Source organism: Penicillium longicatenatum (genome assembly GCF_028827895.1).
Source record: "Penicillium longicatenatum strain IBT 33135 chromosome Unknown contig_2_segment0_segment0, whole genome shotgun sequence".
Lineage (NCBI taxonomy): Eukaryota > Fungi > Ascomycota > Eurotiomycetes > Eurotiales > Aspergillaceae > Penicillium > Penicillium longicatenatum.
In genome coordinates, this window is record NW_026643120.1 from 1,199,801 (window position 1) to 1,222,169 (window position 22,369).

Sequence of the window (22,369 nt, forward strand, 5' to 3'; positions counted from 1 at the left end):
TGGATAATCATATCGTATATTTGAAACCCAGTTTCCATTCTGAATTCCCAATTCCCAATGAATAATGAGCTTCCCGTATATTTAAATCATAAAGGGATGTTAATGCCCATCAGAAATCGCCATTGATGAAATTTTGAGGATCACAGGTGTTGATAAGTACCTTATATTATTTGTGAGAATCTGGGCTTTGACTCACGGATCAACAATCTAGTTCTAGAGTAAATATAAATACCTATAATTATCCAACCTTGTGCCGAAGCCAACAAGAATACCTAGGGAGTAGCTGGTCGAAGAGCCGAAGAAACGCCTGCATTGCCGTTCAAAGTGATAACCGCAGTCATGGCGATGCTACTTCAAGATCTTCCAATGAGTAAAATCGAAAGTTCATGGCTCCTGGGCTACACCTTATGATTGAGGTTTAGTTCGCCGAGGATGATGCGAGTAACAATCATCTGGACACTTTTACGGGTGGCAGCTAGGGACCAAAAACTCGCATGAACTGAACAAGCAGATAATAACCAACAAAAATTTCCAAGTCAAGCGTATACCTATGTACCGGATTTCCTTTGACAATTTTGGCTTCCTTTTCCGGATTAGTGCTCACCCTCTCGCCGCTTTTACTCACTGAGCAAATCTGAGCACGGCCTCCGGCTCAGTAATCGGATCAGTGAGTCTTACATAAGCCATGCTCATACTCAGTGAGCCGATTTAATTTGCTCAGTGAGCCGATCAGTCTGCTTAGGCCCGGCTCGCTGAGCCTGCGCAGTAATGTGATTCGTCACTGAGCGCACTCCGCAGCAGGCCAATTATATGCATGAGCAACCCCAATAAAACGAATTTCACTACGCCGCCTCAAGGCCCCACTCACTCAAAACAAGAAGTTTATCATCCCACCTAAAGGCGAATGGCCAATCTCACTTGACTACCTACTATCCTTATTTGACAATGAACGATGTGATAAAACAGAATATGTAGTAAGTTTTGGCCTATTAGCTTCTATCTAGCACTTTGCTCCTAGGAACACTTGGCTCTGCTTATCCGTTCTTGGCTACCCTTAAGTCTGATCTTTACGAATGCTCCTAGGAAGTACTGTAGTTCACTTAAGTATTGTCTAATTCCTGGGAACTGTATCTACCGCAATTGAGATTGCAATTAAAATTTGCTACGTACTAGTCTAGGAGCCTGTATGTGCCACAACAAACGTTTATAGCTTTGGCGCGCCTTAACTATTGCTTACCTCCTGAGTTATAGACCCTCCTGTATGTGAGAATTAAAGTAGTATTTAAGAAGGACCACGTTCCTCGATAATAATGCCAAAATAATCTTGTGTTTCTAAGGCTTCGAAATATTATTTGAATTCTGAAAAACTATGGATTTAGATAGATGCACCTAGCCGATTCCTATAAGGAGACCGTTAACTTTTGATGTTATCCGTCGAGTAGTAGAGCTTATGATAGTGGGTTGATACCCTTTTTATTATACGAACCGACTGTCGCTGCTTTGATTTAATTGTTTATTAGAATATCCCAAACTTTCCTAACGTGGGCGTTTGCACCTTGATGGGCCCGATTCTGTGGCTCTCTAAGATCACCGTCAATATAAGATCAATTAGTTGTTATATATTTAGTCTGCTCCTGGGCCTACTATAGCCACTTCGCCTGTTGCTATAGAAGTGGCGATCTCTTAGGAGTCGACGTCGCTAAATGAACATCACGAGAAACGAAGTCTTGATATTAGCATTGAGGATGTCCTGAGAATATCGAATAAGCCATATCGCTGCTCGAAGTTTGAATAAGGCACCTAGACTCAAGCGGGACGAAAGAGAAATCGAAAGGACCAAGTTATGATTAACGTGGAGGTTGTCAACGACATAATAGTTTTTTTGAAGCAGCTGTCCGATTATTTCGATGCGCCTTATAATGACCAATGCCGAAATGTGGCCTAATGCAGTAGCTGAGACCACTAATAAGCGACATCCGCATCCAAATAAGGCAAGTTGAAGCGCTCTTAGTGGATTCCCTCACGGGTGCCGATCTCAACCCCAGCCAATGTAACCCCATAAGCTCCCAAAACGGTAGGGTTAGCCACTTAATATACTCGGGCAGCATGTCGCGGGACTGTATGTCCAAACTATCCGAACTTCTTGAGTTAGATGAGCGTTCTGTGAAATACCGGACCATTTCCTTCCAATCCGTCTTTCAGATAGATAGGACAACGCAAGATGCAGCTCTCCATGCACCGTCTGCTTACTTTTGGCCTGTTGGTCACTGCCGCACAGGCATACGCCAGCAGATCAGAAATGCCGCGTACAGTCGTTACAACAGACATGGAGCAAGACGACCTGGCCTCACTAATCCGGTATCTGCTTTATACAAATGAGCTCGACACCCAGGGCATTATCTATACTTCGAGTCGCTATCACTGGTCGGGCAACGGCCACGGCGCAAAGTTCTACCTATCCGATCGCGAGTACAGCTCCCCACAGTGGACATGGCGCTGGACGGGCACGCGAACAATCCAGGACAAAGTTATTCAGGCTTGGGCAGAGATTTGGCCTAATTTGAACAACCATGATCCGTTCTACCCAAGCCCAGTCGAGTTGTTATCCCTTGTCAAGGTTGGCAACATCGATTTTGATGGCGAAATGGATCATGATACCGAAGGCTCTAACATCATCCGGTCGCTTCTGCTGGACAATGACACTCGGCCGCTTTACTTGCAGGCATGGGGTGGCACCAATACGATTGCTAGGGCTCTGAAGTCAATTGAGGAGCAACACGCGGGCTCAGGGCAGTGGGCGCAGACCCAGTCCACCGTCTCTCAAAAAGCCGTCATTCTAGCTAGTGGCTTTCAGGACGAAGCATATGCGAACTACATTTCTGCCAAATGGCCACAGATCAGGGTCGAGCAGCTGGAAAACGGATACGCGACCTGGGGCTACAACTGCAACAATGGCCAAGGGAATACCCGCGGCGATCCCACTGACAACATGTACTTCACAGGAGACTGGATCAAAGCAAACATTGAAATAGGACCCTACGGCAAGCTATATCGGTCCTGGCTCGACAATCAAACCATGCCCGGCGATTCGATGGATATTTTCGGCAATATCACTAAAGCCGTGACTACGACCTTCTGCCAACCACTCGAACCCTACGCATTTTTATCCGAAGGCGACAATGTGGCTTTTAACCCACTACTGAATACCGGTATCCAGGACCCAGCTAATCCCGGCCTGGGCGGCTGGGGCGGCCGGTCTACACAGAATACCAGTTCCCCGAACCTATGGACAATGGTAGAGCGTGAGCGCAATCAAAACAATGCGGAAATCACCAGCTACACTACAAGTCGATGGGCCGGGGCAATTCAAAATGATTTTGCGGCTCGTATGCAGTGGACGCTCACACCGGACTACACTGAAGCCAACCATGCACCTTCGGTGAAGATTGTGAACGGAACGTTAGTCAAGGCGCGTGCTGGGTCAACAGTGGTCCTGACCAGTGCCGTTAGCGACCCGGATAACGACAAGGTTGCCACATCGTGGTGGCAGTTTTATGAAGAGGGGACATACCCGGGTAGAGTGACAGTGACCGAGGGTGACAATGGCCGGGCGATAGTAAAGGTTCCCGCTGATGCGAAGTCGAGCCAGAAGATCTCGATTATTTTACAAGGGACTGATAATGGTCATTTCCCGTTGACCCGCTATGGCCGGATCTTTATTGAGGTTGTATAATTTATATAGTGGACTCGATTCTTAATTAGGTAAAAATTAAGATTTGGTCTGCCTCATATTCAAAGCCGAGGCGCTGCGATTGACTTGCAGAAGGACTCAGACGAAACCATGACCAATAAGATTGACCAAAAAGAACGAGAGTCCATCCATGATCTGCAAGAGTAGCACCACGGAGCTCTGCATTGTAGTGGGACCATGGTCTGATAGGAATTACTGGGGAATGGCTAAAGTTGGACTAGCGTGTTTCAAGCTACGGTTCGGGAATGAAAGTCAAAGAGTGTAGGGGTAAATCTGATTCCGAATACTACTGTATCAATTAGCGGACATCAGCAAAATGTTAAAACAGACGATAGAGAATAGTCTAAAAACGCAGGAACGAATTTCAAAGTACTTCCTATGGGTATAATTGTTGCGGCATACTATCTTGTATGGTGTGCGGAGGCTTGTGTCCAGGCGCAGTACTTCTTCGTAAGAGCTATGCATGCCTATACGATTCAAGAATTTTGCGATAGCTAGAAGGGCTTCAAACATTTTTCGAAGGGTCAATGGAATAGACATCTGAGTAAATATTCCATCCGGCTTTGTCTGAAATTTATTCTAGGGATTGAATCTTAAAATGTGGTATACATACCCTTAAGCTTAACCATTCGCCGGAGCTTCTATTTCCACGTTTTCTCAAGTTTTTACTATTCTTTCAATGGCTGTATTGCCTTATACTATGACAAACACGTAAATATAGGCCTCCAGGAATCCTATTCAATACTAACCTTCAATCTCAAATCCCGCATAAGCTCAGATACACTCCCAGGCGTTTTCATCCTCATAACCACCAGGCCCCTTGTATATATTTCGCTTCGGATACCGACAATGCCGTCTTCGATACTCCACCTTGTCTTCTTTCATCATCGATCCCCGCACTGTCTCTGGTGCAATACCTTCCTCTACCCATTTCACCATTGCCATCAAGACATTGTCTTCCGCGTGACTGCTCACATATGTGCCAATGCCTTGGCCAATGTAGGACGGTCCCGTGCCTGGGGCGCAATGTGACATTCCACTTATCGTGAAAAAGCGATAAAACTCATCCAACTCAGATGGGCCCAAATTCATCGACTCAGCCACTTTCCGGTAGTACAACTTTGAGCTCTCGGAGCTAATCAGCGGATCTTGCATGCCATGGTAATGCAAAACCCGGCCACCAACATTCTGGAACTCTGCGAGATTCGCATCGTACGTTTCGATGTCAAACGGGTTTTGGGCATAAGCAATAGCGGCATCATCGAGTGTCCAAGTAGTGTAGTCCCAGTTCGGGTTGCTAAGCACAACATCTTGGTACCACTGAGCTGGGTATAAAGGTGGGAGACCATTATAATATAGCCCAAAGGAATTTGCCTCAACTCCGGGATTCATTTGAGGATAGTACAGTGTACCATCTGGGCCATAGAAAGGGCTCAGAACCTGGCGGACGGTGTTGGCCTGAGTCCCGGTAAGGCAGGTGCTGCTGTTTGATTTAGGTGTACAGATGAGCGTTTCCAAGATAGGATTACATAAAGATGGGTCTTCAATGAGTCCATCCAGAGCACCATCAATACCATCGCACTGCCGAATGACTTCCTTCTGAACAGCCGTCCATTGGAGCTGAGTCAAGGAAGTGGGAGAGCCCATGGGGCCGGTGATGTTATTGAGGAATAGACCCCAAGAATTGAGATTCACGAAGTTGAAAGCTGGTGAGCCAGCGACCACGCCATCAAAGTCCTGAGGAAATCTTTGGACAGACTTCCATCCCTCACGACCCCCGTAGAGCAGCCGAGATAATATGACTTTCTGTATCCCTCCGGGTAGAATTGGGTAGTGATCTTTTTCCCAACCACTACTCCGGTGTGCAAGGAGCGGTATGCAAAGTCTGCCACAACTTCGGGGTTGTTGAGGAATGCTGCACCCGAAGTACCGTTGTGGCCATTGTTTGCACCGACCGTAGCGAAGCCTAACATGGTGCCATATGCCATATCATCATACTTAATACCTAGTTTTCGCTAGATTAGCAAATGAATAATCCAAGGTGTTTGAAAGCGAGAAAGGTGTGTATACATCCAGCCAGACCACCATTTCCCGTGCTCAAGAATCGCCCAGTGTAGTCTCTAGGAAGCCACATCTCTGCCGTGAGTCCGCTCTGATTCGATGTCGTAATCGACATGGCAACGCGACATATGTCACCACCATAAAGTGTCTGGTACTTTGCGCCACATGATGCCGGATTGTCAATCAGTGAGACATTAGACTTGGCCGGGACAAACTCGGCAAAGTTGACGATAACATTCGGTAGGTTTATATTCTGATGCAGCGCAGAGCATGCAGTTTTAAAATGGTCGGCGGCCGAACATGTAATGAGCCCCAAAAAAAGGAGCAGTAGAAACATATTGCTCCGATAGTTTCGCGTATAATTTCAGTTTGAAGATGTTTTACAAAGAAAATCCTGACGAGGATTTGCCTCCTATTTGAGGTGGCAGTAGGAAATGGCTCAATAGATGGAAGAGCCTCGGTTTTCAATAGATTACATAAATACCGTATAATACTCCAGCTTAACGGCTGCTGCAAATGCCGATTATTTAATCTAAATTCGGGGGAAAAGAAGGCTACACATATATTGTAAAATCTTCGGCGTTGTGTATTGCATAAATACTGTATACACATGAGCCACGCGGCGTTTGCAATTGCCGGCTGTGTAGCATAGTACAGTGTTGCTTTTAAGTCCGCTTGATTTGAAGGTTGATCACCAATTCCTGGATGACCAGAGTTTGATACTTTTTGCTTCCTATTTTCCTACCAGCAATGGAAACTTCGGGAATTTGTGCTGCTGAGTAGCAAAGACGAGTGATAAGCCACGACCAATCTGAGTAATTGTTACGTTGGGAGTTTATCTGATACGTCAGATATAGACAGATTATTCCCCGGCAAAGCGCTTTCGCGAACGTACGTGCAGTTACAAAGTGGGTCATTCCCCGGACCCCGCTCTTGGACCCCAGACCCTGGCAGGCACCATCCATTTCCGTTTCCCCTGATTTGAACCTTCTTGCCGACCCTCGACATTTTTTGTGGAATCAGCAGTTCGCGCTGTGAGTTTGGTCGGGATTTATAATCGCACGCCCCTTATTGCCCTTTGCAAAAATTCCTTAATGTTTTCCTGATCCACTATGTGTCGATGCTATCAGATTAGCCATTGTTGCCATGACCAACCAATTGATATATATTCTCGCACATTGAATATCTCACTTCGATCGTCTTCTACAATAGTGATACTCACTGTTTCTTCGAAGCCGCCGAAAAGTCTCTCGGCACAATTGAGGACACTCGACATCACCGGGCGTCCATTCTCATTCTTTCTGCCATTTGTCTTGTGGATGTACTAGCGAATAAATTCTTTTAAATCCATGTGGTCTGGGGTTGCACAATTCGGTCCCAGTTTGTAGCCCTCAAAGCCATACTTTCCAACGAACGTATATTCAAATTAACAAGTCGTTCAGCGAGAAATTTCGGGAAAGATTTTATGTCAACTCACTCCATCCATAGATCAAAGCCGGTCGAGTACATTCCCTTGGTTCTTGGCAATCTTTTATCTTTTTTCCTGATGGAATCATCTTTCGCATCAGCGCCGAAGATATAGCCGTCGTCGGTCCGTCGTCGCTAGCCTTGCTCTTTTGCGGCTTGATTGATATCTATAAGAAAGATCGTCTGACCTATAACTATCACTACCGCAGCGAATTTCAAATTTCCAAATTTGATATGTGAGGTGAAGGTAGGGCAAGAAATGGGAAAGCTAGGCGACTGGAGCTGAAATGCGGAACTTCGGCTCGAATTTATATTCCAATATTCTCGACAAATGAGAGATTTTCTATCGCTGACTAGTATTTAGCACTACGGCATGCTTTAGATTTACGTTATTATGTTCCAATATTAGAAAGAGGAGATGGGCCATAGAGCAGCTCATGAAGCATAGACAGTGCGGTAATTGAGGGCCATCAAAATGTTGATGGGTCAGCTATCAGTAATGGAGAAAATATGCTTCTTCGGGAATAGACTGGCAGTAGACTGGGTGGTCAATATATGCCTCTTAGTAATCAACGGGTATGGCTGGTAGTGAGCAGCCAATCATGATCACTGAGCGCTCACTGAGCGTCACCGGTCTATCACGTGATGATGACGGGCTGCTCAATGAGCCTGAGCCCAGACTGAAAACTACTCAGTGAGCCTGAGTCTGAGCGCCCTCATAAAAGCGGCGGCATCCCGAATAGGAAATCCCCACTCGTCAAAGAAAATCCAGTACGTATAGTGACCTACATACAGACAATTTTGAATACAAATCATACACACATATCCTTGGAACCAGACATATTTCCATTCTCACATAGATTCTCGTACATACTCCACCCTTTTCCCCTTACCGAGAACAATAAAGAGGTAGGGGAGACAAAGGGGTAAAAAAGATAAATGACAAATGACACCAGGAAAAAAAGCTGTTCATAATGAAGAGGCCGAGTCGGGGGTATTGAATAGATGCAATACTGGTACAAGACACGGATGAAAAGAAAAGCATAACCACAAGTTCCTTTGGAACAAAAATAGATGTACCAAGAATTACTACACCCACAACTCCGAAAATCATCAGACGTAAAACAAGAAAGAATGGACGCCAAGATGCAAGCGGGCAGACTCGGACATTTATACAAGAACCATATCCAAGTCTATACAAACAAATGTATGGTAAAGTAGGGAGAAAGTGGAGGGTTGAGGAGGGTAGAGATGAGGGGGAGGGGGGAATGCTTTTGATTAGATCCCCCAGCGGTTGCGGAGGCCTTCTGCCCAGCGGGTGTATAGAACGTCGGTTAATTGTTTCGTGTGTTCCATTCCAGATGCATTTTGGCCGGGCAAGTTGGCGAGAGGGGATGAGGGTCGAGGTTCGACGGCACTTGACTGGCGTCTGTGGTGGCTTTTAAGGTGAGGGTTATTTTGCGCAAGCACAAGGCGTGGACGTTGTGGGGAATCTGGCTGGGTTGATGTTGGGAGGAGAGTAGAGAGGCGAGGATCGGCTTGAAGTCTCTCGTTCATTATGCGGACGATATGGTATAGGCCTTCGGGATCGACCATCTCGAGGTCACTCCAGGCTTCTGCCAATCGGGAGATTGCTTCGCGTTTCTCGCCGTCTCCGGTTGTAGAAAGGACTTCTTGGCATGAAAGACCCACAGCCCTGCTGTAGGCGCGTCGACCGAGCTGGCCCTCTTTGCTAATCGTGTCGGTAGAGAGAGGCTTAGGGCTAGTGTTTTCGTCAAATCCGGGCGGGGGCTTGATCTGTGCGTTCTCGTTGTTGGCGGGGACTCGATCTGAGACACGGCGGAATTGGCGGACGGTGGATGGAGTGTTGCCGTAGCTGAGATCTAGGCCTAATGGTTGCTTCACACCGCTTGAGCGGCGCTTGGTGTTGGCCCGACGGACAGATGGTGATCGCTCGGCGTTCGTGGCCCGACGAACTGTAGAGTTGGCTTGATGCTTTGGTGGTGCAGGTGGTTGAGTGATGTGCATATCCTCCATCAGTTGACTAGGATCTTGTTCTTCCCATTCTTCGTCTAGTGTAGACCAGTCGGTCCCCTTAGGCACCCACATGCTGGGAGCCTTGACGGTATCAAACACCCAGTCTTCATCGTCGTCTTTTTCTTCAGTTGGGAGCTTGGTGATGGTATTTCTGCAATTCATTGTTAGCTGATGTCGTTCAGTCATCGGTGAAGATAACATACAGTGACTCTGCATAGTATTTCACGTCTTTGGTCAGTCCTCGTCCACCGTCCCAGTCCTGCTTGCGGTGGATAAGTTCCTGTAGAGCCTCGGTCTTTCCTGCGTTTCGAATAAACTTATGGCGCAGAAGTTCCTTTGCACTGGGACGATGGTCAGGGTCCTTTGTCAAACACTGCGCAATAAAGTCCTTGAAAGTTGAGCTGTAATCATTACCCTCCAGACGAGGAGCAGGGTTCTTCGGAATCAAAAATAGAACTTTCATAGGGTGTGTGCTGGCATGCGGAGGTTCGCCATTGATCATTTCAATCGCAGTAATACCCAAAGACCAGATGTCAGCCTTGAAGTCATATCCAGCCTGCTGGATCACTTCCGGAGCCATCCAGAAGGGTGTGCCGACGAAAGTATTGCGCTGAGACTTGATATTGACCAATTGTGCCGCGACACCGAAGTCGGCCAGTTTAACTTTTCCGGTATTCGAGAGTAGGACGTTGGCGGCTTTGACATCCCGATGAATCTTGCCTTCGCTGTGGAGGTAATCGAGACCTTGTAATAGCTGTTGGCAGACGATTGCGACATGCGCTTCATTGAAGACCCCTGGTTTTAACTGCGGTTGGGTTAGCAATCGCAGATGCGACGAGCCAGGGATAACCCTTACTAGATCCAGACACGATCCTCCACCTAGATACTCCATCACAATCCAGAGCTTGTGCCCCTTGAGGAAGCTTGCTTTGTACTGTGTAACAAACGCGCTGGCGCAGGTGGCTAGGACCGAAATTTCCTGCTGAATCTCCTGGATATCATCTTCGCTAGACTCGAGATCGATCTGCAAAGCAAAAGAATGTCAATTGAGGTGATTTGATACTCGCCGGACCAATGGATGCATACATGTTTCACTGCGACAATCTCTCCGGTGGTTTTATCAATTGCCTTGTACACTGTGCCAAAGCTTCCACCTGTAAACAAAGGACGGATCAATACATCATTTCCTACAGGGGGCATGGTTGGAGATCAAGCACTTACTTCCCAACTCCTCCATCACCTGGTAATGACTCGCCATGTCTTCCGCCATTCTTGCGACGATCGGCTAAACTTAGCGACTCGGGACTGGGCTGCAACGGGTGGACAGAGATCATGCACAGGAGAAAGTCGTTGTGCTTGATTGCTGTAACAAAAACACCCAGAATGCTTGGAGCAGCAAGTTTGTCAACAGGAAAGAAAGATGGTTAAGGGGTGGAGCCTGCAATGCGCATTGTCCAGGCTAAACAACAGCTCCGTCTCGCATGGCAACCGGGTGGACACCTGACACGTCAGGCAGTAAGGTGGGGATAGCCTTGCCCCCATCAGGACTAGCGTCGATGCAAGGGTCTGGTCCGATGCAATAAACTCAACTATGGACACTATTTTACTCCTTGACTCGGTTTGTCGATACTGATCATGTTATTCTTTTTTGTACATGGATACGCTTCACATAAATTCTAAACACTGCTCGTACAATCCACCTTAGATGTACTTGTAGGGGTTCATGATGCCGTTCTACAAATAGGAGGATCAGTAAACAACCCGTAAGCTTTTTAAGGAATTTAGTACTCACCGGATCATACACAGCCTTGAGTTGCTTCATCAACTTCACCATAGTCTCGTTCTGGCTGTAGCCGATGTACTCCCGCTTGGCAACACCCAGACCGTGCTCAGCACTGATACTGCCATTGCGCTTCTGAATCCACTCATACACCCAGGGCTCAATGGCCTTCTCCACCTCCTTATCGTAGTGACGCACCGACACATTCAAGTGTAGGTTGGAGTCACCCATGTGACCGTAACCGACGACAGCGCGCACGGGGAATGAGTCATCATCGCCGACGAAGCCCATCTCGGTCAGACGGGCCTTGGTGTCCTCAACAAGCAGGTACAGATCAGACAAAGGAATCGATACATCGTACTTGTAGGTTCCACCGAGATGACTCAGAGCCTCGGTGATACCCTCGCGCCAGCGCCACAGAGCCTGGAACTGGGTCTCGTCCTGAGCCAGCACACCATCAGCGACAATGCCCTCTCCCATGACATTCTCCAAGAATGTCTCCAGCTTGGCCATATCGTGCTCAGCATTGGAGCCGCTGGTCTCGATCAGGCAGTAGAAGGGGTAATCGCCCTCCAGCGGGTGCTTATTACCAGTAGACTCGATAACCAAGCCCTGGCTGCGGCCGTCCATCAGCTCGAACGCGGATAGAATCTCCGACAGCTGACCCTTGGCGGCCAGATACGCCTGCTGCACCTGCTCAAAGCTCTCCAGACCGAAGTAAGCGACGTTGACAGCCTTGGGACGCGGTGGACAGATGATGGAGACAGCAGTCACTATACCAATTGTACCCTCAGAGCCAATGAAGAGCTGCTTCAGATCGTAACCAGTGTTGTTCTTACGCAGAGTGGAGAGGGCGTCAACGATAGTCCCATCCGGCAGGACCGCCTCGAGACCCAGCACAGTTCCGTGCAAGCTACCGTAGCGCAGCAATCGCAGACCACCAGCATTGGTCGCAACATTACCTCCAATGTGGCAGGAGCCCTTGGCACCCAGGTCGAGGGGGAACAAGTGGTTGCGCTCAGCCAGGTATTGATCAGCCGTCTCGAGAATGACACCAGCATCGGCAACAAGCACTCCAGAAGCCTCGTCAAAAGAACGGATCTTGTTCATCCGCGAGGTGTTGATAACAATCTCGTCGAAGACGGGGACGGAACCACCGACCAGACCTGTGTTTCCACCCTGGGGCACGACAGCCAATTTCCGGTCATTACAGTATTTCAACACCTTGCTCGTCTGCTCTGTGCTGCCAGGTTTCAAAACCAGACGAGTATGGCCCCGATACTTGCGCATCCAGTCGCTGTTGAAAGGTTCGATGTCGTCCGTTGCATCGGTGGTGACGCCATCAATGACCGCGGATTCGGAGCCCAAGAGCTCCTTGAAGAATGCGACATCGTCAGCAGAGATCTCGGCGAACTTGGGGTCGCGCTTGACGTTGGGGTATGCGTCGCTGGTGTACTTGATCTGCTTGTCGGCTCGGGCGGTGGAGCTTGTGGTGAAGCTACGCAGCACGGTCGCACATGATGCTTGGGGAAGGATGGGGCGAGCAATGATGCGAGGGCGAGGTACTCGAGCCCGGCGGAGGGCCGCTGACAGGTTCCGAACACCAGACATGGTTGTGAGTGGTATGTTGGAGAGAGAGCGAACTCGGAGATAAATTTTGGGGAGGATAATAATCCGGTCAAACAAATTCTAGAGTGGAGATCCCGCGATCGACGGTAGAACAATTATGATCCATACAAATTGCAAAGAATTCGGTGATTTTCGGCTTTTGAGTTCCGGTTGCGCTCCAGGTTCGTAAATACGATGGCCCCATCAATACAAGCTATGAATTTGTGAGTTATAACCTTCTTCCAATTTTTATAGCTTTAGTGTAAAAAAAACCCCATGTAATTCCTAGCCTTGAAAGTCACGGACTGTGTAATACTACACTATGCACACGTGGACATCGGCTATATTTTGCTGAAGAAGCAGAGTTCCAATTTCTACTATGAATTGATCTCAAGGCAGTGGTTCTGGTTCCATTCATTTAATTAAAGTCTACCTGAGCAGTTGTTTTGTCAATCTACGTGTGATCTAAGGCTTTCAGATGTCCGAAGCACTCTATCTTGATGAGAGATCGGCAGGGGGAACCTGGTCACCGGGGCAGGCCTGAGTTACAAAGTACCTGGGTAAGTCGCCCCCATCTATTCTACGACTAGGATTTTGATATATCAGTAGATGGATAGATTAGGTTCATTGAAGCTAATGCAGTAAATAGATAAGATCTGGATGCGGTAGGAAACCTAGCAACTGAGTCAGTTACGTCATGGTAGGGCCCCGCTACACTACAGCAAATGGAAATTCTCACCGAACAACTCTTCCCACTCACAATAACGAAAATGACTTCCGTGGTTCTTGTAACAGGAGCCAGTGGCCTGCTTGGCCGCCAAGTGTTCAATACCTTCCAGCGCTCAGGAGTTCTAGTAGTTGGACAGGGGTTTTCTCGAGCTACCCCGCCAACCATCCTGAAAGCGGACCTTGAGCAGGAAGAAGAGGTCAAATATATCCTGGACGAGGTTAAGTACGTATTCCCTAGATATTTAACAGTCCGGAGACCATGCTAACACCGAAACTTGGTCAATAGACCTCAGATTGTCATCCATTGTGAGCTCTATTCTTTCCATTTCCCGCCTTACCCGCAGCTAACGCCGGATACAAGGTGCCGCAAACAAATCCCCGGACCTCTGTGAAAAGGACCCCGAGAAAGCACGCAAGCTCAATGTCGACGCCACACGTGTCCTCGCCGAGCAATGCTCTACCCGCGGAGCCTTGCTTATCTACATTTCCACCGACTACGTTTTCCCCGGAGTGGAGGGCGAGGCGCCCTACGAAGTTGACGCAGAGACCAAGCCACCGAACATGTATGGCCAATTCAAGCGGGACGGGGAGGTTGCAGTCCTAGAAGCTACTAAGGACACCGGTCTAGGCGTTGTTCTCCGTGTCCCGGTACTCTACGGAACCGCCAAGGACACCTCCGAGAGCGCTGTCAACTGTTTGGTGGATGCAGTCATGAAGGCACAGGATGCCGATGCCGGTGTGAAGATGGACGATTGGGCTCAGCGCTATCCTACCAACACCGAGGATGTGGCACGTGTCTGCCGAGACATTGTCATCAAGTACATCAAGGAGAAACACCGGATGAAGGAGTTGCCGCATGTCCTGCAGTTCAGCTCCGAGGATCGTATGACTAAGTACGAGATCTGTGAGAAGCTTGCTGAGGTTCTCGGTTTCCCGCTGCCTGGTATGATCCGTAACAAGCAGGGTAATGATCCCAATGGAGCCCAGCGGCCATATGATACACACCTGTCTACTAAGGCACTTGTGGATTTGGGAATTGATGTGAGAACTGTGGACTTTGTGACCTGGTGGTAAGTGGATCTGGACTCTTGAATCTTTTTGATTGGTGCTAACATCCTAGCAGGCGACGTGAGCTGGGAGCGTACAGGAAGTAGGGATAATGGTATGAAAGGCTTTCAGCTACGAGTCTCTAAATGAAACCAAACACGACCCCTTTTTGTAGGTCACATAGACCTAAAATGAAATGCAAATGAGCCACTAGAAATAACAGGATTTTGTCGCCCAACTTTATGATCTATCAACCTGCCAATCTCGTCCACGTTTCACGTTGATCGATGTGAAGGTCGTGTTACCACTGGACTATTCGTATGCCTAAAAAAGAGCCAAAAAGATATGCATAGACCAATTTATTGTCTCGTGGGCACTACTGATTTTGAAACTTTGTTTGCCGAGACATTTGCATCTCGTAATTTCGAGCCTACAAGTCCACGAGGTACAAGGAGATAGATCAGAAAAGCTAACAATTCGTACTGATCATTTCAAAGTTCATCTCATTGGTTCCTCTCATCTATTGTTCCACGATGGCGTCCTATAAGCTTTAGCTTGTTTAGCTGATGTTGAGACTCGAGAAGACTCGACATGGAGAAACGGCACACATTCCTGTGCTTGAATGAACAGACAGTATTATAAGATGTGAGGATAAGTTTACTATCGAAATCCCGCTCCTCATCTGCTCGTCTGCTTAGGTACTGTGAAGGAAGTCAGGGACGATCCCCCACTTAGTGGACCAGAAACGGAGCTACCCGGTGGATCCCTCAGGGTCCTGGCTGGTGCGACGTTCATTATTTCTAATTTCCTTCTGCAGAGTGCTTCTACTGCCGATCGTGGGCTCTGAACACAGGAGGAATGTCGCGATCCGGGAGCGTCTACCCGCGTCCGCACATTTTCCTCTCTTTCATCTCCCCTAATCCCACAACTTCCAAGGCGCACCCGACCCTGATGAATCTCTGAGTGAGTGATCTGCAATGTGACTGGTATTTTCCAATTCTGTGCAGCCCATTTCCTGATCGGCATGCGCTTGCCTATAAGGCAACATTGTGAACCCAGCGGTTTGATGGGGGCCCAAATCCTCCAGAGTTGTCGCATTTTATTTCAGGCCCATACCTCTTGGCGGACTGAAAAATATTCCTTGTCGCGCTCTCTATTTTTGTCTTGTGCATACTGTCTCATCCCTGGTTTCGAATTCCCTCGTGTGCTCGCTTAAAGTCGTTGTCGCATTCTGTCGCAATGCACTGACCCTTCTCCGATCACAGCGCTCAACCCTAATAAGGGACCTTCGATGCCACGCGATTAAGAAAAAGAGACTCGGGATTGCGATTCTGTCTACAGTATCTCTCGGGTCCTGTCAGACGATATCACCTTTACGATGGCGATAGAAGTGGGCAATGCGACTGTCGCGGCACAGCCAACGCGCCAGCCCTCTCGATATCGATCCGCGCGGGAAGGGACTCATACTGTGACGGGACATGGAAGTGGGGTAGCGATCAAAGATGAAGGAGTGGCTCATTCTGCTAGGCATGGAAGCACCCAGTCAAGTGAGACCAATCCGTCTATTGCCAGAAGTATGTCTCGGTACCGGCGCAATCGACCCTCTGCTAGCAACACCTCGGGGTCTACCCCCGCCGTTCCGAATCTCGCACAAGTCCAGGAAGCTCACCTTTCTGGCAAAATGAACGCTACTTGCACTGCAGACGAGGAGCTCATGCGAGAAAAACACAGACTAGATGCGATGGAGCAGTTGACCGGGGGAGCGCAGGTAGAGACTAAACATTCATATTGGTCGCGGTCTTCTCAACCTCAACCGCAGAAAAGACGGTCAACAAATGCAAGCAAAGAGAAGGCAACGCCGATGCAAACACACGAAACACCCGGGGCTCGACCCACCTCAAACCCTCCTGTAACAGGGGAGCGCAAGTCTTTACTCCAGAAAGTCAAGCTATCTAGAGCTAAAGAGCCCCACAAAGACCAGTCAAGACCAAATTACATCGGCGTGGGAGGAGGAGGTATTGTTCCTGGAATAGATGCTCCCATCTCAGCTATCAATGCCGGAGAGCGTCATGTTCGCGTGCAATACAGCGATAGTTGTGTCACCTTGACAATCACCCCTTCCACCCTCGTCTCAGACTTGCTCTTGTCGGCTGCGGAACACTTTCCTGAGATTGACCCAGAGAAATTTATCTTGCGTGAATCATTCCAGAAACTCAGTCTGGAGCGGCCCCTGCGTCGGTATGAGCATGTTCGAGATGTCATGAACTCCTGGGCACGGGATAGCGACAACGGTCTCATTGTCATTCCACCTTCCGGCATGGATGCCCTCAAACAAGTGAATCCTCCACAATTTCCAAGCGATCAACCTGGTGACACTACGTTTTACATTTACCATTCTCAACGGCGCCATAAATGGGACAAACGGTATGTCACTTTGCGTGCGGATGGTCAAATTTTCATCTCGAAGAAACAAAACTTGAAAGACCACACGAATATTTGTCACTTGTCCGACTATGATATCTACTCTCCCAGTGCACGAGCGATTGCCAAAGAACTCAAGCCCCCCAAGAGAATCTGCTTCGCTATCAAAAGCCAGGAGAAATCTTCCATGTTCTTATCGAGTGATAATTTTGTGCACTTCTTCTGTACCAATGACCGGACGTTGGCCGACCAGTGGTACCAAACTGTTCAGCAATGGCGGAGCTGGTATCTCATGCAAAAAACGACGGAAGTCATGCAGTCTGCTGGCAATGAAGCGCCTCGCCCAACACGTACTATGACCAGGAGAGCCGAGCCGAACCCTTTCAATGATGGTCCCCTGGTGGATAGGATCCCCAGTGATGCAGAGCCACTTTCCAGGGTACGACTATCAGTGGACCAGCACCGGGCTCCCAATATCAAGCACGAGTTTCCCGAAATGTTGAAATTGAACATTCACGCTCAAGACGATGAACCGCTAGTACAAGGAATTAGTACCGAAGAAATAGAGGCCGAGACCTTTTCGCCCTCGGGACTGCTAGGACGCGCCTATACCGAGAGGCACCGATCCATGCGTGAGCGACAGGAAAATGAAAAGAGAAAGCAAAATGCCGCCTTGTCTCCAGGCCTGAGTGAGGCTGTGCCCCCCGCATACACCCCCGCATCGAACAGCAGCATGCTCGACCGCAGCAAGTCACTTAGCCAAAAGGGCAAACCTCTTATCGACCTGACGCCGGTCTTCCAAGAACAGCCACAGCACACCCGCAAAGGCCGCGGCGTCACCGTCGAGCCCGGTATGGCTCTGATCGACGCAGCCACAGGCCCTGACCTCTTACCTAGCAGTATGGCCATCCCGCCAGCAGTTGCATGGCGACGCCCGTCAGTCCCATCGGTCGAGGTCCCTCCGATTCCACAGGCTCGACACCGAGCCAAGTCCATCCGCAGCGTGCGCCCTGCCCAGCCCAAGACAGACTCTAATTCTGCAAACCATAGCCCCAGTTCACCCGCTGTTCCGTTCTTGCCTAACAGTCTTCTTGCGAATGTCCCCAAAGCAAGTCCTATCCAAGGACAACCCATTGGCCATGGTGTTGCGACGGGTGATCGCAATGCTACGCGGCCGATGCTGGATATGTCTCCGGAAAACCCTTTCGCGGAGGGCAGCTTGCTTCGCAAATTATGAGCTCGCTCTTGATATTTACATTTCACGACGACATGATCTATGATCTATGGAATATTTGTTTGGTTCTTTTCTCAATCTAGCCCAATCTTTTTTTCGTGTTTCTTTTCATGACTTTGTTCTCAAATTCAATTCTTCGGTTCAGTCATAGCAAAGAAGATGGAGACTATGTGCAACGAAGTGCTGATCTCAAGTCGAAATTTATTTCTTGTTATGATATTTTAAGGATGGAAGCTGTTTCTGGGTCCAATGTTACATATCAGATACCCCCATTTCGTTGGTGAATAATGAACAGCTGAAAAGAAAATTTCTTCAAGCCACAATATTCAATAAATGTAACGCATAAATAGTCGTATATCTCAAGAAAGATCCTACGATAGGAGTATAGTGTCGATCCTTGGCCTTAGAGCTCGAAGCGTGACTGATCTGCAACCGGAAAGGAATGCAGGACACCCGCATCCAGCAGGACCTAAATACAATACCCAACAAAGGAGGTAATAAATAAACTCAGATGCAAGTAATGCAGCATTGGAAAAAATACCAATACGTTCGTGTATTCAAATATGTTCAAATAGCCAACCTGGAAGTAACTCAACCAAATTGACAAGCCGACAACGCCGGACCTCTAAATTATACAAAATGCCCAATAGATTAAAGTAGAAAGCCCACTAACGATTCGACCGAATAGTCGCCGAGCGATGGGTAAGTGCATCCCCATTAGTCTGCCAATCATGCGATTCCATACCTGAAGCCGCCGCATCAGGTCTGGCCGATGAGAAGGTCCTCGAAGGACGACCCATCGACCCAGCACCACTAAGATTAGACGCACGCCTCCGCATCCTTCGTTCCGTATCCTCAGCTTCGTGCCGATTAAGCGCGTCCGAAGGTAAAAGGACAGCACGATCGAGAGCATAAGGCAAACCACGATGCCGACCACGGATCTGCATAGCGATAATGACCAATTTCGAGATGACGTTGAATTGACCCGAAAAGGATGTATCGACGCCAGGATATCCGAATGAGAGTCCGACAGTACCGTAAGCGGAGACGACCTCGAAAAGTACAGTAAAGAGTTGGAAGTTGTAATCTGTTGAGCTTTCAAGGCGGCCTCCTTCGGCAATGGCGATGATGAACAACCCGAGGAAAACGTACCACAAATCGAAACTGAGTTGACGTCGTAAATGGGCGCCGATGTAAGAGGGTGCCGTTTGGTTTTCGTCGTCGTTGTCTTCGTCGGCGGAGCCGTAGATTCCTAGACTCTTTTCTTCGTACACGTTTGTTCGTCGCATGGAGATAGCGATTGGAAATACGGAAATGTACATCATGATTAGGTAGGAGACTTGGATTGCAGGGTGGAGGTCTGATAGGCTGACGATGCCGAAACCGGCTGTTCGGGTTGCTGCTGCTTGGAAGAAGCCGTCCAGAACGCGAATTCCAACTGGGAATTTTGTTACAGCAGAGTCATTTAACTGGGAGTATATGGTTAGTTTTGGGGGCGAAATGACGGGAGAAAGCTACTCACATCTAGGATGATAAAGAAGATCACATCGATGCAGTTCAAGGCCATGAGGATGGCAAAAAGCCACCAGCTGGCATTGCGGGGGAATAGAAGGGTGAAGCAACGACGGGGGTGGTCAAGAAGGAACTTAAGCTCTTCCCAGAGAGCAGTTCCTTGGCGAGCGAATTTTGATAAGATCCAGATCATCAGTCGCAACATGCATGGGAAACCCGTGTTGCCAATGATGATCAAGAACGCCATAAGAAGCAAGGGAAAGATGGCGGTTTGGAAAGAGTACATGGAGTCAGGCGTGAGAGTGAAGCCAAGGTCATTGAAAGCCGAGGAAGCAGTGAAAATTCCCCACCAAGGACGTCCAACACCGTCTGCTCTAACAACATCACCCCATTTGTTCTCTGTCATGATCCAGCCAATCAGACTAATAAGGCCAAGAAGATGAAATCCGACATAATAGGAGATCAGCACAACCGCGAGAGTTTTGAGAGCACGATACTCAATGCCGCCTAACTCGTCACGTTGCTCCTCGGTCAAGTCAACGAAATTCGAGTTTCGAGCCACAGTGGCGTTCCAACTGAGATACGGCTGGGTGGGACGCTCTCTTTCATGTGTCAGAGATCGCCAAATCCCTCGGACGGTATTTCTTGTGTTAGACGGGCCCAGCCCAGCGTCGTCATCGTTGGCATCGTTCACATCTTTAGTCATTGTATCACGCATGGTCGGTCGAGTATCCAGGCGTGCGAACGTATTGCCACGAGTACGAGTCCGAGTGAAGTCGGGCTCATTAATAGTGATATGCGGCCCATCCATAGGAGGAACCTGGTCGTCCTCAGAGGACCCAGAGCTCGGCCTCCGGGATTTAGGACTAAGCGGCTCGTTGGTCTGATCATTCTCTCCCTCATCTCCGCCGCCTTCTTCCAAATCCTCCGGGACACCACCACGGTCATACTCGCGAGGACTGGGAATGCGCAAAGCACCCTTATTCTTTCGCTGGTTTTCCACGAACGCAATGTGATGCTCTGGACTCAGCTGGGTCGGCAGTCGCAAATTACCCAGTCCGAACCGACTCCTAATATCATTTTGCGAGGTGTTCGGGGTGGATTGATTTGTGGCCTCCTTGGACGTGGGGGACTCGGAATCCGACGATCCATCAGCTTGGACTGCGCTGGGATCTGGCAGACGACTTTCGCGTGCGTCTCCGGAGTCATTGCGAAGCACTACTATCGATCGACCACTAACGCCAAGCTCCGCCCGATTTATATCCTGGCTGTTCTTCCCCTGGCTCACGGTATCCATGCGCGAGCGGGTAGAGCGCAGCGCACGTGCATCCCGGACCACATTCTGGAAGCGCTTCTCAAACCAATACAGACGGATGAAGACGAGAGCACCATGGATGAAGATTGGGGTACAGAGACATGTAATGAGCCATAGGATAATTTGCTGGTATAGGTAGAGCTCGTTTAGGTTGACGGTGTTCAGTCCACTCTGGGTGCTGGCGCCGGCCGATAGGAAAAGGGCATCGATGTAGGCAATATTTCCGCCGGCGAAGGTTATGACGGAACCAAGGATGATCCAGGAAATGATATAGGTATAGTGCATAAAAATGAAGTCGAGCTGCAGCGTATTTAGGATCGGGATGCGCTTTTTGATGGCGTTGACCCGGCGGATAAAGGCTGAGAACATGGCAAATGGACGCAGGCGGCGGCGCCGTCGTTCCCAGGCTGAAGGCTCAGTCCTCGGAGGAGAGGCCGGGAGAAACTGTTCTCGAAAGAGGGGAAACTTTGCGGTCCTGTTTCATTGTTAGACTTTTTCTATCCCGAGTCTTTGGCTTGGGAAGCTCTTTGGTGCATACATGTGGCACCGATCGCTGACCAGTCAGGCGTGCAGAGGGGGCACGGGCAACGCCGTTGTTAGCCGCGAGGCATTGAGCACCGCGTGAATAAAGGAATAGAAAGCATGGTATACGAAGAAAAAATTGAGGGAAGATGCAAAAGGGCCGAAAGTCAAATCGATTGGTGACGGCGAACGCAGAAAAAAGGCGCAAACGGAGTCGATTTTCGGGTGGAGCTGTATTCTTACCACTTTCGTATCGCCTGCCAAAAACGTGCGCCGTCGATCGTCCGCCATCGATAGGCAAAAATGTAAGTTTCCGTTTTGTATTCGTAAAATCTGCGTAATTAAAGTTTGTTTCATCCTATTTGATTTTTCTGTTGGTAAACACACTCGATCTGACTATCTATCATCGTCATAATTCCTGGAGAACGTTGAGTACCGGTTTTTATCATTTAATACGGCCCACCCCTTTAACTAGTTCCCGGCCAAGCTTTTGATTTTGTCGGGGGCGAAGTGCTCAAGACCCGGCCGTGCCAGCAAATTCATTTGTCCTTTATTGGTGTATCCACTCTTGAGATCCCGACTGCGTCGAGCTGCAGATGGCGCTTCAAGATTCTGCATCTAGCTGGATAAGACCTTAACATATCATATTATATGGATTATCACGACATCTTCAGGCCGTCATAGAAGTAAGCAGCATAGGGCCAAGACGTTTCATATCACGAGCAGTATATCCCTTACTGGCGATGTACATGCACGTGCCGAGCTATACATCAACCGAACAAATCGCGGATAAAGATACATCCCAGAAGACACCCAGTAATAGATCTTTTTAAACAGATCAAGTCACCTAAGAACAGAGATTTGGTGAAAACTAGACGCCTAGAG

General features: G+C 48.6%; 8 protein-coding genes across 8 annotated transcripts; 3 read left to right on the forward strand and 5 right to left on the reverse strand.

The window, feature by feature from the left end:
- Window positions 1-2,221: 2,221 nt before the first annotated feature.
- On the forward strand, window positions 2,222-3,733 carry N7484_002978 (DUF1593 domain-containing protein; the record flags this gene model as incomplete). Its single annotated transcript, XM_057113398.1, has 1 exon — window positions 2,222-3,733. One exon carries the CDS (start codon window positions 2,222-2,224, stop codon window positions 3,731-3,733), a length of 1,512 nt encoding a protein of 503 aa, XP_056973538.1.
- Window positions 3,734-4,525: 792 nt separating this feature from the next.
- N7484_002979 (feruloyl esterase B-2) lies at window positions 4,526-6,149 on the reverse strand (the record flags this gene model as incomplete). The annotated part of the gene is made up of 3 exons (XM_057113399.1): window positions 4,526-5,488; window positions 5,524-5,756; window positions 5,822-6,149. 3 exons carry the CDS (start codon window positions 6,147-6,149, stop codon window positions 4,526-4,528), a joined length of 1,524 nt encoding a protein of 507 aa, XP_056973539.1.
- A 789-nt stretch (window positions 6,150-6,938) lies between these two features.
- Window positions 6,939-7,213, reverse strand: N7484_002980 (uncharacterized protein; the record flags this gene model as incomplete). Its single annotated transcript, XM_057113400.1, has 2 exons — window positions 6,939-7,136; window positions 7,181-7,213. The coding sequence occupies 2 exons, from the start codon at window positions 7,211-7,213 to the stop codon at window positions 6,939-6,941; spliced, it is 231 nt and encodes a 76-aa protein (XP_056973540.1).
- Window positions 7,214-8,557: 1,344 nt separating this feature from the next.
- Window positions 8,558-10,586, reverse strand: N7484_002981 (STE20 family serine/threonine-protein kinase; the record flags this gene model as incomplete). Its single annotated transcript, XM_057113401.1, has 5 exons — window positions 8,558-9,467; window positions 9,520-10,121; window positions 10,173-10,340; window positions 10,403-10,470; window positions 10,538-10,586. 5 exons carry the CDS (start codon window positions 10,584-10,586, stop codon window positions 8,558-8,560), a joined length of 1,797 nt encoding a protein of 598 aa, XP_056973541.1.
- A 431-nt stretch (window positions 10,587-11,017) lies between these two features.
- Window positions 11,018-12,707, reverse strand: N7484_002982 (FAD-binding oxidoreductase; the record flags this gene model as incomplete). The annotated part of the gene is made up of 2 exons (XM_057113402.1): window positions 11,018-11,050; window positions 11,109-12,707. 2 exons carry the CDS (start codon window positions 12,705-12,707, stop codon window positions 11,018-11,020), a joined length of 1,632 nt encoding a protein of 543 aa, XP_056973542.1.
- A 767-nt stretch (window positions 12,708-13,474) lies between these two features.
- Window positions 13,475-14,587, forward strand: N7484_002983 (dTDP-4-dehydrorhamnose reductase family protein; the record flags this gene model as incomplete). The annotated part of the gene is made up of 4 exons (XM_057113403.1): window positions 13,475-13,656; window positions 13,720-13,739; window positions 13,795-14,503; window positions 14,557-14,587. 4 exons carry the CDS (start codon window positions 13,475-13,477, stop codon window positions 14,585-14,587), a joined length of 942 nt encoding a protein of 313 aa, XP_056973543.1.
- Window positions 14,588-15,858: 1,271 nt separating this feature from the next.
- Window positions 15,859-18,138, forward strand: N7484_002984 (uncharacterized protein; the record flags this gene model as incomplete). Its single annotated transcript, XM_057113404.1, has 1 exon — window positions 15,859-18,138. One exon carries the CDS (start codon window positions 15,859-15,861, stop codon window positions 18,136-18,138), a length of 2,280 nt encoding a protein of 759 aa, XP_056973544.1.
- A 665-nt stretch (window positions 18,139-18,803) lies between these two features.
- On the reverse strand, window positions 18,804-21,436 carry N7484_002985 (potassium ion transporter; the record flags this gene model as incomplete). Its single annotated transcript, XM_057113405.1, has 2 exons — window positions 18,804-19,604; window positions 19,658-21,436. Coding segments are annotated over 2 exons (2,580 nt in total), but the record flags the coding sequence as incomplete, so codon positions are not given.
- Window positions 21,437-22,369: the final 933 nt, after the last annotated feature.